General features: G+C 45.6%; 1 protein-coding gene across 1 annotated transcript in view; it reads left to right on the top strand.

Annotated features, from left to right (window-relative positions):
• Nucleotides 1-16,072, top strand: part of LOC135532529 (oxysterol-binding protein-related protein 3-like) — a 70,247-nt gene extending 54,175 nt beyond the window's left edge. Inside the window, exons 19-23 of the mRNA XM_064960007.1 lie at nucleotides 568-712; nucleotides 2,571-2,715; nucleotides 5,848-5,974; nucleotides 8,938-9,060; nucleotides 11,343-16,072. Coding sequence (XP_064816079.1) covers nucleotides 568-712; nucleotides 2,571-2,715; nucleotides 5,848-5,974; nucleotides 8,938-9,060; nucleotides 11,343-11,439 — 637 coding nt within the window. The 3' untranslated portion in view covers nucleotides 11,440-16,072. The remainder of the gene's footprint in view (nucleotides 1-567; nucleotides 713-2,570; nucleotides 2,716-5,847; nucleotides 5,975-8,937; nucleotides 9,061-11,342) is intronic.
• The last annotated feature ends 3,150 nt before the right edge of the window (nucleotides 16,073-19,222 follow it).

Genomic DNA, 19,222 nt, shown 5'->3' with positions numbered 1-19,222 from the left:
TGATAGTAGACTGATAATAGACTGATAGTAGACTGATAATAGACTGATAGTAGACTGATAACAGACTGATAACAGACTGATAATAGACTGATAATAGACTGATAGTAGACTGATAATAGACTGATAGTAGACTGATAACAGACTGATAACAGACTGATAGTAGACTGATAACAGACTGATAATAGACTGATAGTAGACTGATAATAGACTGATAGTAGACTGATAGTAGACTGATAGTAGACTGATAGTAGACTGATAATAGACTGATAATAGACTGATAATAGACTGATAGTAGACTGATAGTAGACTGATAATAGACTGATAGTAGACTGATAACAGACTGATAATAGACTGATAACAGACTGATAATAGACTGATAGTAGACTGATTTAATTCTATTAAAGGTACTTTTGTTGTTTTATACAGTGACCTGCGTCTTATCTCGTGCGCATGCGCGCCCGCGCGTGCACACACACACACACACACACACACACACACACACACACACCACACACACACACACTGAAACACAAACATATTGTGACACGCCCTCTCCCCGTCCTGCAGGTTTGGGGACCACTATGAGTGGAACAAGGTCACGTCCTGCATCCACAACATCCTGAGTGGGCAGCGCTGGATAGAACACTATGGAGAGATCTCCATCAGGAACACCAGCACTGATATCTGCCAGTGTAAGGTCACCTTCATCAAGGTGAGAGACGGGGGGTGTGTGTGGGGGTGTAAACCGGAGGGGATATTCCACCTGTTTAACCTGATATTTAGAGCAGTCAGTATCTGGGTGTGTGAGTCCCCCCTGGCCATGGCAGTAATAAAGCTGCTTTTCAGTGAGAGATATCCAGCCACTCTCCAGTCTAACTGGACACTGGAAAGCTGCAAGCTGAGTGGAAATGCTTCTTTATAAGTGATGCAGGTTGATGAAAGGGTTGTTAAAAGCTTAAATTAGTCAAAACTGTGTTCCACATACACACACACAACCTGTGCATGGCCTTGCCCCTGAATGAACAACAACTCCATGCATCTCTACGTTTTGAAGTTGAACTTCGTAGAGCCCATTCCAAAAGCTGACAGGTAATTGGTGTTCGTCTCTGAGGAGTTGAAAGGTCTACTGCAGTGTAGAAGGATGCCAGGTCAAGACATGTAGGAGCTCATTATGCAATATAACCTCTCCTGTCCTGTCCTCTTTCCTCTCCTCTCCTCTCCTGTCCTTTTTCCTCTCCTTTCCCCTCTCCTGTCCTCTACTGTCCTGTCCTCTCCTCTCTCCTGTCCTCTCCTGTCCTGTCCTCTCCTCTCTCCTGTCCTCTCCTCTCCCCTCTCCTGTCCTCTACTGTCCTGTCCTCTCCTCTCTCCTCTCCTGTCCTCTCCTCTCTCCTGTCCTCTCCTCTCTCCTGTCCTCTCCCCTCTCCTGTCCTCTCCTGTCCTCTCCTTTCATCTCCCCTCTCCTGTCCTCTACTGTCCTGTCCTCTCCTATCCTCTCTCCTGTCCTCTCCTTTCCTCTCCCCTCTCCTGTCCTCTACTGTCCTGTCCTCTCCTCTCTCCTCTCCTGTCCTCTCCTGTCTCCTGTCCTCTCCTCTCTCCTGTCCTCTCCCCTCTCCTGTCCTCCCCTTTCCTCTCCTCTCCCCTCTCCTGTCCTCTACTGTCCTGTCCTCTCCCCTCTCCTCTCCTCTCCTCTCCTGTCCTGTCCTCTACGATGCTGTCCTCTCCTCTTTCCTCTCCACTCTCCCCTCTCCTCTCTCCTCTCTCATCTCTACCCCCTCTCCTCTCCCCACTCCTCTTTCCCCTCTCCCCTCTACCCTGTCCCCTCTTTCCTCTCTCCTCTCCTCTCTCCTCTCTCCTCTCTCATCTCTACCCCTCTCCTCTCCCCACTCCTCTTTCCCCTCTCCCCTCTACCCTGTCCCCTCTTTCCTCTCTCCTCTCCTATCAACCCGCTCATCTCTCCCCTCTCTCCTCTTTCCTCTCTCATCTCTCTCCTTTCTCCTCTCCTCTCTTCTCCTGTCCCCTCATCTCCTCAGTGGTTCTCATTGTAAACTACTGTACTCTACTGGTTCAGCATGTTGCGTTTGAACATAGATAACTCAACACTGCCATCCACTGGCTGGTATATAAAGATGAAAATAAAGATCTATTAAGACTCTTCTTACCCACAGTGACTCATAGATCAGAATGACAGACAAACTAAACCTGAGAACTATTAAATAAGATTAATTTAGGGCCTGTCCCCAATGGAAACCTATTCCCTATACACTCTTAGAAAAAGGGTTCCAAAGGGTTCTTCAGCTTTCCCCATAGGAGAACCCTTTTTGGTTCCCTGTAGAACCCTTTTTGGTTCCCGGTAGAACCCTTTTTGGTTCCAGGTTGAACACTTTTTGGTTCTATTTAAAAACCCTCTGTGGAAAGGGTTCTATATGGAACCAAAAATGGTTCTCATATGGGGACAGCCGAATAACCCTTTAAGGTTCTAGATAGCATATTTTTTTCTAGGTGTATATTGCAATATTTTGTCCAGGGCTTGATATTCAATAACAATGTTATGCATTCCTCCCTGTGTACAGGCCAAGTACTGGAACTCGAGTGTTAACGAGGTGGAGGGCACCATCACAGACCACAAGGGGAAGGTCATCCACAGACTGTTTGGGAAGTGGAACGAGGGGGTGTACTGTGGAGACCCCCCCTCTGCCACCTGCATCTGGAGAGCCAGTATGTATGATTGTAATAACAGCCTGCACCTGTTATACTGAGCCCAGTGTCTTGACCTACACATGATACAGATCAGGGCTTTACATGTTTAGCCCATCGGTTGGGAGTATTCATACTTTTCTTATCCGTACAGTTGATTTTTAAATGATCTCTTTATCTTGATGTCTACTAGTAGATACAGTTCAGACCCCTTGTGTCTTTATCTTGATTTCTACTAGTAGATACAGTTCAGACCCCTTGTGTCTTTATCTTGATTTCTACTAGTAGATACAGTTCAGACCCCTTGTGTCTTTATCTTGATTTCTACGAGTAGATACAGTTCAGACCCCTTGTGTCTTTATCTTGATTTCTACTAGTAGATACAGTTCAGACCCCTTGTGTCTTTATCTTGATTTCTACCAGTAGATACAGTTCAGACCCCTTGTGTCTTTATCTTGATTTCTACCAGTAGATACAGTTCAGACCCCTTGTGTCTTTATCTTGATTTCTACTAGTAGATACAGTTCAGACCCCTTGTGTCTTTATCTTGATTTCTACTAGTAGATACAGTTCAGACCCCTTGTGTCTTTATCTTGATTTCTACTAGTAGATACAGTTCAGACCCCTTGTGTCTTTATCTTGATTTCTACGAGTAGATACAGTTCAGACCCCTTGTGTCTTTATCTTGATTTCTACTAGTAGATACAGTTCAGACCCCTTGTGTCTTTATCTTGATTTCTACTAGTAGATACAGTTCAGATCCCTTGTGTCTTTATCTTGATTTCTACTAGTAGATACAGTTCAGACCCCTTGTGTCTTTATCTTGATTTCTACTAGTAGATACAGTTCAGACCCCTTGTGTCTTTATCTTGATTTCTACTAGTAGATACAGTTCAGATCCCTTGTGTCTTTATCTTGATTTCTACGAGTAGATACAGTTCAGACCCCTTGTGTCTTTATCTTGATGTCTACTAGTAGATACAGTTCAGACCCCTTGTGTCTTTATCTTGATGTCTACTAGTAGATACAGTTCAGACCCCTTGTGTCTTTATCTTGATGTCTACTAGTAGATACAGTTCAGACCCCTTGTGTCTTTATCTTGATTTCTACCAGTAGATACAGTGCAGACCCCTTGTGTCTTTATCTTGATTTCTACCAGTAGATACAGTTCAGACCCCTTGCGTCTTTATCTTGATTTCTACCAGTAGATACAGTTCAGACCCCTTGTGTCTTTATCTTGATTTCTACTAGTAGATACAGTTCAGACCCCCTGTGTCTTTATCTTGATTTCTACTAGTAGATACAGTGCAGACCCCTTGTGTCTTTATCTTGATTTCTACCAGTAGATACAGTGCAGACCCCTTGTGTCTTTATCTTGATTTCTACCAGTAGTTACAGTTCAGACCCCTTGTGTCTTTATCTTGATGTCTACTAGTAGATACAGTTCAGACCCCTTGTGTCTTTATCTTGATTTCTACCAGTAGATACAGTGCAGACCCCTTGTCTTTTTCCACATTTTGTTACGTTACAGCCTTATTCCAAAATGAATTAAATAGTTTTCCCCCTCAATAATCTACACATAATACACCATAATGACAAAGCAAAAACACTTATTTTATTGTTATTTTTTTCTACAAAAAATGAAACTGAAATATCACATTGACATAATTACTTTTCTTATCCATATAGTTTATTTTGAAATGTATCTCTATATCTTTATTTATACCAGTAAATATCTTAGAACAATATGTGTCTGAAGCAAAACAATATTAATATACTGTAAGTAAAAAGTGAAAGTGAAAATCACCCAGTAAAAGTCTAACAGTATTTGATTCTAAATATAATTAAGTATCAAAAGTAAATGTAATTGATCTAATATACTTAAATATCAAAAGTAAAAGTGTAAATCATAAAATTCCTTATATTAAGCAAACCAGACGGCACAATGTTCTTGTTTTTTTCTTTACAGATAGCCAGGGTCACCCTCCAACACTCAGACATCATCTAAAAACAATGCATGTTTGTCCCCCAGATCAGGTAGTAGGGGTGACCAGGGATATTCTCTGTTTAGTGAGTCCCCCAGATCAGAGGCAGTAGGGATGACCAGGTATGTTCTCTGTTTAGTGAGTCCCCCAGATCAGAGGCCGTAGGGATGACCAGGGATGTTCTCTGTTTAGTGAGTCCCCCAAATCAGAGGCAGTAGGGATGACCAGGGATGTTCTCTGTTTAGTGAGTCCCCCAGATCAGAGGCCGTAGGGATGACCAGGGATGTTCTCTGTTTAGTGAGTCCTCCAGAGCAGAGTCAGTAGGGATGACCAGGGATGTTCTCTGTTTAGTGAGTCCCCCAGATCAGAGGCAGTAGGGATGACCAGGGATGTTCTCTGTTTAGTGAGTCCTCCAGAGCAGAGGCAGTAGGGATGACCAGGGATGTTCTCTGTTTAGTGAGTCCTCCAGATCAGAGGTAGTAGGGATGACCAGGGATATTCTCTGTTTAGTGAGTCCTCCAGATCAGAGGCAGTAGGGATGACCAGGGATGTTCTCTGTTTAGTGAGTCCTCCAGATCAGAGGCAGTAGGGATGACCAGGGGTGTTCTCTGTTTAGTGAGTCCTCCAGATCAGAGGCAGTAGGGATGACCAGGGATGTTCTCTGTTTAGTGAGTCCCCCAGATCAGAGGCAGTTGGGATGACCAGGGATGTTCTCTGTTTAGTGAGTCCCCCAGATCAGAGGCAGTAGGGATGACCAGGGATGTTCTCTGTTTAGTGAGTCCTCCAGATCAGAGGCAGTAGGGATGACCAGGGATGTTCTCTGTTTAGTGAGTCCTCCAGATCAGAGGCAGTAGGGATGACCAGGGATGTTCTCTGTTTAGTGAGTCCTCCAGATCAGAGGCAGTAGGGATGACCAGTGATGTTCTCTGTTTAGTGAGTCCTCCAGATCAGAGGCAGTAGGGATGACTGAAGTATTTTAAAGTATTTTTACTTCAGGACTTTACACCACTGTTCCTAATTACATAAAAGGCATTCCTTACTCTGTAGTTTATAGAATCATCTCCCTGGGATGTAAAAGAGTGTCTCTGGTGTGTGTGTGTCTGTGTGTGTCTCTGTGTGTGTCTCTGTGTGTGTGTCTGTGTGTGTCTGTATGTGTGTGTGTTCTCAGATGCCATGCCGGCTGACCACGAGCAGTACTACGGCTTCACTAAGTTTGCTATGGAGCTCAATGAGCTGGACCCTTCACTGAAACTGCTGCTGCCTCCCACAGACACCCGGCTACGGCTCGACCAGAGGTGAGAGACAGAGTGCTACTGTACAGTAACACACCGTTGTCTTAGTATGGTGTAGGGACCAGCATGGCGTAAAGACCAGCATGGTGTAGGGACCAGCATGGTGTAGGGACCAGCATGGTGTAGGGGCCAGCATGGTGTAAAGTCCAGCATGGTGTAGGGACCAGCATGGCGTAGGGACCAGCATGGTGTAGGGACCAGCATGGTGTAGGGGCCAGCATGGAGTAGGGGCCAGCATGGCATAGTGACCAGCATGGTGTAGGGGCCAGCATGGAGTAGGGACCAGCATGGCGTAGGGACCAGCATGGCGTAAAGTCCAGCATGGCGTAGGGACCAGCATGGTGTAGGGACCAGCATGGTGTAGGGACCAGCATGGCGTAGGGTCCAGCATGGAGTAGGGGCCAGCATGGTGTAGGGACCAGCATGGAGTAGGGGCCAGCATGGTGTAAAGTCCAGCATGGTGTAGGGACCAGCATGGAGTAGGGGCCAGCATGGTGTAAAGTCCAGCATGTTGTTGGGTACCAGCTTTGTGTAGGGACCAGCATGGTGTAGGGACCAGCATGGTGTAGGGGCCAGCATGGAGTAGGGGCCAGCATGGCATAGGGACAAGCATGGTGTAGGAGCCAGCATGGAGTAGGGGCCAGCATGGCGTAAAGTCCAGCATGGTGTAGGGACCAGCATGGAGTAGGGGCCAGCATGGCGTAAAGTCCAGCATGGTGTAGGGACCAGCATGGAGTAGGGGCCAGCATGGCGTAAAGTCCAGCATGGCGTAGGGGCCAGCATGGCGTATGGGCCAGCATGGCGTAGGGGCCAGCATGGCGTAGGGGCCACCATGGCGTAAAGTCCAGCATGGTGTAAAGTCCAGCATGGCGTAAAGTCCAGCATGGCGTAGGGACCAGCATGGCGTAGGGACCAGCATGGCGTAAAGTCCAGCATGGCGTAAAGACCAGCATGGCGTAAAGTCCAGCATGGTGTAGGGACCAGCATGGCGTAGGGACCAGCATGGCGTAGAGGCCAGCATGGCGTAGGGACCAGCATGGTGTAGGGACCAGCATGGCGTAAAGTCCAGCATGGTGTAGGGACCATCATGGAGTAGGGGCCAGAGGCCAGCATGGAGAAGGGGCCAGCATGGAGTAGGGGCCAGCATGGAGTAGGGGCCAGCATGGAGTAGGGGCCAGCATGGTGTATGGACCAGCATGGTGTAGGGACCAGAATGGTGTAAAGTCCAGCATGGTGTAGGGACCAGCATGGCATTGAGGCCAGCATGGCGTAGAGGCCAGCATGGCATAGAGGCCAGCATGGCATAGAGGCCAGCATGGCGTAGAGGCCAGCATGGCGTAGAGGCCAGCATGGCGTAGAGGCCAGCATGGCGTAGGGACCAGCATGGCGTAAAGTCCAGCATGGCGTAGGGACCAGCATGGTGTAGGGACCAGCATGGTGTAGGGACCAGCATGGCGTAGGGACCAGCATGGCGTAGGGACCAGCATGGCGTAGGGACCAGCATGGCGTAGTGACCAGCATGGCGTAGGGACCAGCATGGCGTAAAGTCCAGCATGGGGTAGGGACCAGCATGGCGTAAAGTCCAGCATGGAGTAGGGGCCAGCATGGTGTAGGGACCAGCATGGTGTAGGGACCAGCATGGCATAGGGACCAGCATGGCGTAGAGGCCAGCATGGCGTAGGGGCCAGCATGGCGTAGGGGCCAGCATGGCGTAGGGGCCAGCATGGCGTAGGGGCCAGCATGGCGTAGGGACCAGCATGGCGTAGAGGCCAGCATGGCGTAGGGACCAGCATGGCGTAGAGGCCAGCATGGCGTAGAGGCCAGCATGGAGTAGAGGCCAGCATGGAGTAGAGACCAGCATGGAGTAGGGGCCAGCATGGCGTAGGGACCAGCATGGCGTAAAGTCCAGCATGGAGTAGGGGCCAGCATGGTGTAGGGACCAGCATGGCGTAGGGACCAGCATGGTGTAGTGACCAGCATGGCGTAAAGTCCAGCATGGTGTAGGGGCCAGCATGGTGTAGGGACCAGCATGGAGTAGGGACCAGCATGGTGTAGGGACCAGCATGGCGTAGAGACCAGCATGGTGTAGGGACCAGCATGGCGTAAACACCATCATGGCGTAGAGTCCAGCATGGAGTAGAGACCAGCATGGAGTAGGGACCAGCATGGCGTAAAGTCCAGCATGGAGTAGGGGCCAGCATGGCGTAGAGACCAGCATGGCGTAGGGACCAGCATGGCGTAAAGACCAGCATGGCGTAGGGAGCAGCATGGCGTAGGGACCAGCATGGCGTAAATACCAGCATGGCGTAGGGACCAGCATGGTGTTGGGACCAGCATGGCGTAAAGACCAGCATGGTGTAGGGACCAGCATGGCGTAAAGTCCAGCATGGTGTAGGGACCAGCATGGTGTAGGGACCAGCATGGTGTAGGGACCAGCATGGTGTAGGGACCAGCGTGGCGTAGGGACCAGCATGGCGTAGGGACCAGCATGGCGTAAAGACCAGCATGGTGTAGGGACCAGCATGGCGTAAAGACCAGCATGGCGTGGAGGCCAGCATGGCGTAGAGGTCAGCATGGCGTAGAGACCAGCATGGCGTAGGGGCCAGCATGGCGTAGGGACCAGCATGGCGCAGGGGCCAGCATGGCGTAGGGGCCAGCATGGCGTAGGGACCAGCATGGTATAACAATGTATAACAATATAACAATTTGGCAAAGCAGTTTCGTATTACAGTGATCATTATTACACAATACACAGTGATGTATCACTGCATCAAATGACCATTATTACACCATACACAGTTGGGTTTGCTTTATTGTTTATCCAAATGTGTGTGTGTGTGTGTGTGTGTGTGTGTGTGTGTGTGTGTGTGTGTGTGTGTGTGTGTGTGTGTGTGTGTGTGTGTGTGTGTGTGTGTGTGTGTGTGTGTGTGTGTGTGTGTGTGTGTGTGTGTGTGTGTGTGTACCAGGCTGCTAGAGGAGGGCAACGTAGAGGCAGCAGAGGAACAGAAACAGAAGATAGAACAGCAGCAGAGAGACAGACGCAGAGTCCTGGAGGAAAACACCATGACACATCAACCCACGTTCTTCAGGTGAACTCCCACAGCTGTATACAGGGTGATGCCTAAACTGTCACGGACGTGGCCATTTGACAGACAGGATATGAGCACTCTAGTACAGGGGTTCCCAACCTAGTGGTCGCGGGACATTCCTTGATTTGAGGGATTTTTTTTATTTTTTACTATACAGTATATGCAGTATTTTTTTTTTTTTTTTTTTTACAAATGAGCAATTGTATAAACCGATCTATAATGACACATAACTCTGCGATGCTAGAAACAAGTGGTCGACTCCCAGAGGAAGACACTGATGCACATGGGGTTGTCTTTGTTTGGGAAGTCTGATACAATGTGCGATTCGGTTGCTATCAATTGGATCTATTCACTTTGGGCCCGATTCCGACTTTGTAAATGACCCGTTTCTTACACACACCTTTCCTACCCACCTCTCAGTACTTGGTATTGCCTTACGAAGGTGCGGCATGGGCTTTTGCGCTGAATAAATGTAATCCCGTTTGCTGACCAACACATTTTCTTGTGGAGTTTTCTGTGAGAAAGTTGATATGTTGAAATGTTTCCGTTTGCTGCCATATGACTGGTTTCACATTCGTCTCCAGTGATTATAATGTCAAATAGATCTAAAAACAAGTGTCATTTATATTTACAATCCCCTCATCCAAACTCATTTACCAAGCTCTAATCAATAGCTCTTATCAAGTACTTGTTTACCTAGCTCTAATCAATAGCTCTTATCAAGTACTCATTTACCAAGCTCTTATCAACAGCTCTTATCAAGTACTCATTTACCAAGCTCTTATCAACAGCTCTTATCAAGTACTCATTTACCAAGCTCTAATCAATAGCTCTTATCAAGTACTCATTTACCAAGCTCTTATCAACAGCTCTAATCAAGTACTCGTTTACCAAGCTCTAATCAACAGCTCTAATCAAGTACTCGTTTACCTAGCTCTAATCAAGTACTCATTTACCTAGCTCTAATCAATAGCTCTGATCAAGTTGTAAATTACAGTGCATGGAGAATGGTTCTTTTTTGATTGGAAAACAAAAGTAATCTGATGCTTTTTCCACTTGGAATCGGTAGGTTTGCTAGACCTTATTCATAGTTTCCTAGCGCATAAAAGTGGTGAGAATCCTCCGTATCTGCAGACACACCTCTGCCACACCTTCATGTATTCAATCTCCACCCAAAATGAATAGCAGGTGAACATCACGCTATTCTCATGCTTCAGTTCAAGTTCAGATAATTATGTTCCATTTACTCGCGCTTAACTCAGGTCGGAATCGGGCCCTTTCTGTAAAAGAGAATACGTACAATTAAATTGAGGGTTCATATAAATGATAATAACAAAACGTATTTGGTAGCAGAATAACATTGGGTCTAGACTTTATTTTTCTTATAAAGGGGCCCTGTTCTAATACATCTCCACAGCTAAACTCCACCTGCATTTATTCCCACTGGGTTTATTAAAGCAATAAGGCAGGAGGAGGTGTGGTATATGGCCAATATACCACGGCTAAGGGCTGTTCTTATGCATGACACAACGTGTCTGGATACGGCCCTTAGCCGTGGTATAATGGTCATATACCACGGCTATGGGCTGTTCTTATGCATGACACAACGTGTCTGGATACGGCCCTTAGCCGTGGTATAATGGTCATATACCACGGCTATGGGCTGTTCTTATGCATGACACAACGTGTCTGGATACGGCCCTTAGCCGTGGTATAATGGCCATATACCACAACCCCCTGAGTGCCTTATTTCTATTATAAACTGGTTACCAACGTAATTAGAGCAGTAAAAATAATTGTTTTGTCATACCCATGATATACGGTCTCATTTACCACGGCTTTCAGCCAATCAGCATTCAGGGCTCGAACCACCCAGTTTATAACACAATACGGATGTACCTATATAGATGTACAAGTACCACAACAGACACACTAGTCACGTAACATGTCCATGGGAACATTAGGTTTCTCCATTTTCAGTAGCTGGTTCTCAGTTTCCATTCACTTCTGTTGGCAAGCTTGTGAGTGTTGAAGGCATAGTTACAAAACAGTCACATTTGAGTATTTTGTTCATTAGTCCACACTGTTAATCCACACATGTCAACAGTCAAGGTTTCAAGAAAGAGCACTTATAATAAAAAGCAAAAATGTGGTGATGATGATGAGGCTGATGATGATGATGAGGCTGTGTTTTGCATCATGATCTTTTTGTTGTTGATTCTTTTTAGAAGGTATTTCATTATTCAGTTCAGGTAAAGAATATGTCTTTCTGTTGTCCACAGGAAATCAAAGGACGACACCTGGGTTAGCAACAACACTTACTGGGACCTGAGAAGGGATCCAGGCTTTTCCCACCTGGACTGTCCTGTGTTGTGGTGACCTGAGGAGGGAACCAGGCTATCCCCACCTGGACTGTCCTGTATTGGGGTGACCTGAGGAGGGAACCAGGCTATCACCACCTGGACTATCCTGTATTGGGGTGACCTGAGGAGGGAACCAGGCTATCAACACCTGGACTGTCCTGTATTGGGGTGACCTGAGGAGGGAACCAGGCTATCAACACCTGGACTGTCCTGTGTTGTGGTGACCTGAGGAGGGAACCAGGCTATCAACACCTGGACTGTCCTGTATTGGGGTGACCTGAGGAGGGAACCAGGCTATCAACACCTGGACTGTCCTGTGTTGTGGTGACCTGAGGAGGGAACCAGGCTATCACCACCTGGACTGTCCTGTGTTGTGGTGACCTGAGGAGGGAACCAGGCTATCACCACCTGGACTGTCCTGTGTTGTGGTGACCTGAGGAGGGAACCAGGCTATCAACACCTGGACTGTCCTGTGTTGTGGTGACCTGAGGAGGGAACCAGGCTATCACCACCTGGACTGTCCTGTGTTGTGGTGACCTGAGGAGGGAACCAGGCTATCACCACCTGGACTGTCCTGTGTTGTGGTGACCTTAGTGTGACTTTTGTGGCCACTGGTCACACACCTGGGTCATGTTTATTAGGCCCAGGACTGAAACAGGGAGGGACGACCTGAACGTGTCCAGTAAGAAACACTTGTGTGTTCAAAAGGCACCAAACACAGAAAACAAGAAAACAGACTGCAACTTCCAGTCCAATAAGAAACTTAATTTTTTTGTTTTCAGTTGCAAAACCTTTTGCTACGGTGTGCACTTATGAACACGACCCTGTTTGGACTTCCTGTCTGTACTGTGACCCAGGCTGGTTCTGGGGGCTGGAGTCCTGCTGCTCTATCTCTGTCTCATTGGTTACGCGTTAAATGGCACCCTATTCCCTACATAGTGTACTGCTTTTGACCAGAGCCCTGTGGGCCCAAGTAGTGCATCATACGCTAAAGGGAATAGGGTGCCATTTGGGACGTATGGTCTTGTACATGTCCATCTACTGTCCATCATTCACATGTCCATCTACTGTCCATCTACTATCCATCATTCACATGTCCATCTACTATCCATCATTCACATGTCCATCTACTGTCCATCATTCACATGTCCATCTACTGTCCATCATTCACATGTCCATCTACTGTCCATCATTCACATGTCCATCTACTGTCCATCTACTATCCATCATTCACATGTCCATCTACTGTCCATCATTCACATGTCCATCTACTGTCCATCATTCACATGTCCATCTACTGTCCATCATTCACATGTCCATCTACTGTCCATCTACTATCCATCATTCACATGTCCATCTACTGTCCATCTACTATCCATCATTCTCATGTCCATCTACTGTCCATCTACTATCCATCTACTGTCCATCTACTATCCATCATTCACATGTCCATCTACTGTCCATCTACTATCCATCATTCACATGTCCATCTACTGTCCATCATTCACATGTCCATCTACTGTCCATCTACTGTCCATCTACTGTCCATCTACTATCCATCATTCACATGTCCATCAACTGTCCATCTACTATCCATCATTCACATGTCCATCTACTGTCCATCTACTATCCATCTACTGTCCATCTACTGTCCATCTACTATCCATCATTCACATGTCCATCTACTGTCCATCATTCACATGTCCATCTACTATCCATCATTCACATGTCCATCTACTGTCCATCATTCACATGTCCATCTACTATCCATCATTCACATGTCCATCTACTGTCCATCTACTATCCATCATTCACATGTCCATCTACTCTCCATCATTCACATGTCCATCTTCTGTCCATCATTCACATGTCCATCTACTGTCCATCTACTATCCATCTACTGTCCATCTACTGTCCATCTACTATCCATCATTCACATGTCCATCTACTGTCCATCTACTATCCATCATTCACATGTCCATCTACTGTCCATCATTCACATGTCCATCTACTGTCCATCTACTATCCATCATTCGCATGTCCATCTACTGTCCATCTACTGTCCATCTACTATCCATCATTCACATGTCCATCTACTGTCCATCTACTATCCATCATTCACATGTCCATCTACTGTCCATCAACTGTCCATCTACTATCCATCATTCACATGTCCATCTACTGTCCATCATTCACATGTCCATCTACTGTCCATCTACTGTCCATCTACTGTCCATCATTCACATGTCCATCTACTGTCCATCTACTATCCATCATTCACATGTCCATCTACTGTCCATCTACTATCCATCATTCACATGTCCATCTACTGTCCATCATTCACATGTCCATCTACTGTGCATCTACTATCCATCATTCACATGTCCATCTACTGTCCATCTACTGTCCATCTACTATCCATCATTCACATGTCCATCTACTGTCCATCTACTATCCATCATTCACATGTCCATCTACTCTCCATCATTCACATGTCCATCTTCTGTCCATCATTCACATGTCCATCTACTGTCCATCATTCACATGTCCATCTACTGTCCATCTACTGTCCATCATTCACATGTCCATCTACTGTCCATCTACTATCCATCATTCTCATGTCCATCTACTGTCCATCATTCACATGTCCATCTACTGTCCATCTACTATCCATCATTCACATGTCCATCTACTGTCCATCATTCACATGTCCATCTACTATCCATCATTCACATGTCCATCTACTGTCCATCTACTATCCATCATTCACATGTCCATCTACTGTCCATCGACTGTCCATCATTCACATGTCCATCTACTGTCCATCATTCACATGTCCATCTACTGTCCATCTACTGTCCATCATTCACATGTCCATCTACTGTCCATCATTCACATGTCCATCTACTGTCCATCTACTGTCCATCTACTGCCCATCTACTGTCCATCTACTGTCCATCATCCACATGCCCATCTACTATCCATTATTCACATGTCCATCTACTGTCCATCTACTGTCCATCTACTGCCCATCTACTGTCCATCTACTGTCCATCTACTATCCATCTACTATCCATCATTCACATGTCCATCTACTATCCATCTACTGTCCATCTACTGTCCATCATTCACATGTCCATCTACTGTCCATCATTCACATGTCCATCTACTGTCCATCATTCACATGTCCATCTACTGTCCATCATTCACATGTCCATTTACTATCCATCATTCACATGTCCATCTACTGTCCATCATTCACATGTCCATTTACTGTCCATCTACTGTCCATCATTCACATGTCCATCTACTGTCCATCATTCACATGTCCATCTACTGTCCATCATTCACATGTCCATCTACTGTCCATCTACTGCCCATCATTCACATGTCCATCTACTGTCCATCATTCACATGTCCATCTACTGTCCATCATTCACATGTCCATCTACTGTCCATCTACTGTCCATCATTCACATGTCCATCTACTGTCCATCATTCACATGTCCATCTACTGTCCATCTACTGCCCATCATTCACATGTCCATCTACTGTCCATCATTCACATGTCCATTCACATGTCCATCTACTGTCCATCTACTGTCCATCATTCACATGTCCATCTACTGTCCATCTACTGTCCATCTACTATCCATCATTCACATGTCCATCTACTGTCCATCATCCACATGTCCATCTACTGTCCATCTACTGTCCATCTACTGTCCATCTACTGTCCATCATTCACATGTCCATCTACTGTCCATCATTCACATGTCCATCTACTGTCCATCATTCACATGTCCATCTACTGTCCATCTACTATCCATCATTCACATGTCCATCTACTGTCCATCATTCACATGTCCATCTACTGTCCATCTACTGTCCATCTACTGTCCATCTCCTATCCACCCCCCTCACGCATGTTGCTGCTTTATAATTCATTGTTGTTTTCATTTGAGAGTTTATCCAGTTCATTGCCTTAATAGACAACATTTATCCGAGTAGTGTATTAATGCAGCGTCTTTGCGAGCGTACCCTTCGAATGCAGAGACTATTATGCAAAAATGTCGTCCTGTTTTTCCACCTGTGGTGTCTCATCGTGCAGAATAGAAGACATAAGAAATACTGTATACAACAAGGTACTAAAGAATGAATTACTAGCCTTGTGGGTTCTGCAAAGACTGTCGAATAATCCTTCCCTTTTCGTATTGCCGCGCCTCGCTAACTTAGCTACTAGTCTACATTAACACAGCTGTTGACTGTACAACACTGTCTTAATACACGCGGTTTTCTACCTCTGAGATGAGATTCCATGGTACTTGTAACACCGTTGAGAAGGTGTACGTGTCAATATTTATTCTGCACCTGTCTAATGCCTTACTGGGTGAACTATATTACGTTTTACTCTAATTCCTGTTTGAAAACAAACTGAGATGTTTCAGAAGGGCACGTGTGTTTCGTGCGAGGAGGAATTCTTTAAAGAATGAAGTATGTATATGAAGTTTAATTCTAAAATGATATATATCCATTTTCAGAGATGTTGGTGTTTAAAAGGTCATGAACAGTCAAAATCATGTTTTTCATGAACTTGGATGATATTTGAAGGGAACCAGATTAAAGTATTGATGACCAAAGTATGAAAATGACCGTTGCTTCTTTATTGATCAAGTTTGATCATAAAGTTCCTGGCCCCTCCCCCATGTCAAACACTGGTAACATTATATTCTCTTACCTCATTTACATAAGTACCGCCGGGGAACCAACGTTGGAGAAGGCGAGTTTGCGGAGGGGTGTGGTTTATATAGCTAGGCTAGATAGATACTGTAGGGGTCAGCAAATATAATTACAAGTTTACCCTATTCATCTATAGCAAAGATACAGTATTCAGACCCCTTGACATTCATCTATAGCAAAGATACAGTATTCAGACCACTTGACATTCATCTATAGCAAAGATACAGTATTCAGACCCCTTGACATTCATCTATAGCAAAGATACAGTATTCAGACCCCTTGACATTCATCTATAGCAAAGATACAGTATTCAGACCCCTTGACATTCATCTATAGCAAAGATACAGTATTCAGATCCCTTGACATTCATATAGCAAAGATACAGTATTCAGATCCCTTGACATTCATATAGCAAAGATACAGTATTCAGATCCCTTGACATTCATCTATAGCAAAGATACAGTATTCAGATCCCTTGACATTCATCTATAGCAAAGATACAGTATTCAGACCCCTTGACATTCATCTATAGCAAAGATACAGTATTCAAACCCCTTGACATTCATCTATAGCAAAGATACAGTATTCAGACCCCTTGACATTCATCTATAGCAAAGATACAGTATTCAGATCCCTTGACATTCATCTATGGTAAAGACACAGTATTCAGACCCCTTGACATTAATCTATAGCAAAGACACAGTATTCAGATCCCTTGACATTCATCTATAGCAAAGATACAGTATTCAGATCCCTTGACATTCATCTATAGCAAAGATACAGTATTCAGATCCCTTGACGTTCATCTATAGCAAAGATACAGTATTCAGACCCCTTGACATTCATCTATAGCAAAGATACAGTATTCAGCTCCCTTGACATTCATCTATAGCAAAGATACAGTATTCAGATCCCTTGACATTCATCTATGGTAAAGACACAGTATTCAGACCCCTTGACATTCATCTATGGTAAAGATACAGTATTCAGATCCCTTGACATTCATCTATACAACATAAAGTGGGACATTACAGAAGGGGGGTAGTTTATTAGGATCCCCACTAGATAACACAACTTAAAGTGGGACATTACAGGGGAGGGGGGGGGTTAGTTTATCCCTTGAACCTTGATTTGATCATATTACTCCAGTGCTAGCCTCCCTACACTGGCTTCCTGTCAAAGCAAGGGCTGATTTCAAGGTTTTACTGCTAACCTACAAAGCATTACATGGGCTTGCTCCTACCTATCTCTCTGATTTGGTCCTGCCGTACATACCTACACGTACGCTACGGTCACAAGACGCAGGCCTCCTAATTGTCCCTAGAATTTCTAAGCAAACAGCTGGAGGCAGGGCTTTCTCCTATAGAGCTCCATTTTTATGGAACGGTCTGCCTACCCATGTCAGAGACGCAAACTCGGTCTCAACATTTAAGTCTTTACTGAAGACTCATCTCTTCAGTGGGTCATATGATTGAGTGTAGTCTGGCCCAGGAGTGGGAAGGTGAACGGAAAGGCTCTGGAGCAACGAACCGCCCTTGCTGTCTCTGCCTGGCCGGTTCCCCTCTTTCCACTGGGATTCTCTGCCTCTAACCCTGTTACAGGGGCTGAGTCACTGGCTTACTGGGGCTCTCTCATGCCGTCCCTGGAAGGGGTGCGTCACCTGAGTGGGTTGATTCACTGATGTGGTCATCCTGTCTGGGTTGGCGCCCCCCCTTGGGTTGTGCCATGGCAGAGATCTTTGTGGGCTATACTCAGCTTTGTCTCAGGATGGTAAGTTGGTGGTTGAAGATATCCCTCTAGTGTTGTGGGGGCTGTGTTTTAGCAAAGTGGGTGGGGTTATATCCTTCCTGTTTGGCCCTGTCCGGGGGTGTCCTCGGATGGGGCCACAGTGTCTCCTGACCCCTCCTGTCTCAGCCTCCAGTATTTATGCTGCAGTAGTTTATGTGTCGGGGGGCTGGGGTCAGTTTGTTATATCTGGAGTACTTCTCCTGTCCAATTCGGTGTCCTGTGTGAATCTAAGTGTGCGTTCTCTAATTCTCTCCTTCTCTCTCTCTTTCTCTCTCTCGGAGGACCTGAGCCCTAGGACCATGCCCCAGGACTACCTGACATGATGACTCCTTGCTGTCCCCAGTCCACCTGGCCGTGCTGCTGCTCCAGTTTCAACTGTTCTGCCTTATTATTATTCAACCATGCTGGTCATTTATGAACATTTGAACATCTTGGCCATGTTCTGTTATAATCTCTACCCAGCACAGCCAGAAGAAGACTGGCCACCCCACATAGCCTGGTTCCTCTCTAGGTTTCTTCCTAGGTTTTGGGCTTTCTAGGGAGTTTTTCCTAGCCACCGTGCTTCTACACCTGCATTGCTTACTGTTTGGGGTTTTAGGCTGGGTTTCTGCACAGCACTTTGAGATATCAGCTGATGTACGAAGGGCTATATAAATAAGTTTGATTTGATTTGATTTGGTTTATTAGGATCCCCATGAGATAATACATTGTTCTCAACTAGCCTACCTGGTTAAATAAAGGTGAAATAAAAAAAATAGGGACATTAAAGGGGGGGGGTTAGTTTATTTGGATCCCCATTAGTTAATACAACATAAAGTGGGACATTAAAGGGGGTGGGGGTTAGTTTATTTGGATCACCATTAGTTAATACAACATAAAGTGGGACATTAAAGGGGGGGGTAGTTTATTAGGATCCCCATTAGATAATACAACATAAAGTGGGACATTACAGGGGGGGGGGTTAGTTTATTAGGATCCCCATTAGATAATACAACATAAAGTGGGACATTACAGGGGGGGGTAGTTTATTAGGATCCCCACTAGATAACACAACATAAAGTGGGACATTACAGGGGAGGGGGGGTTTAGTTTATTAGGATCCCCACTAGATAAAACAACATAAAGTGGGACATTACAGGGGGGGGGGGGGGGTTAGTTTATTAGGATCCCCATTAGATAACACAACATAAAGTGGGACATTACATGCAGCAGCTACTCTTCCTGAAGTCCACATGAAACATACAAATACATAACAAATTACAGAACGGTTA

This window comes from Oncorhynchus masou, unplaced genomic scaffold (assembly GCF_036934945.1).
Source record: "Oncorhynchus masou masou isolate Uvic2021 unplaced genomic scaffold, UVic_Omas_1.1 unplaced_scaffold_1896, whole genome shotgun sequence".
NCBI lineage: Eukaryota > Metazoa > Chordata > Actinopteri > Salmoniformes > Salmonidae > Oncorhynchus > Oncorhynchus masou.
Note: the sequence above shows the minus strand (reverse complement) of the source record. Positions and strands in the feature narration are given on the sequence as shown.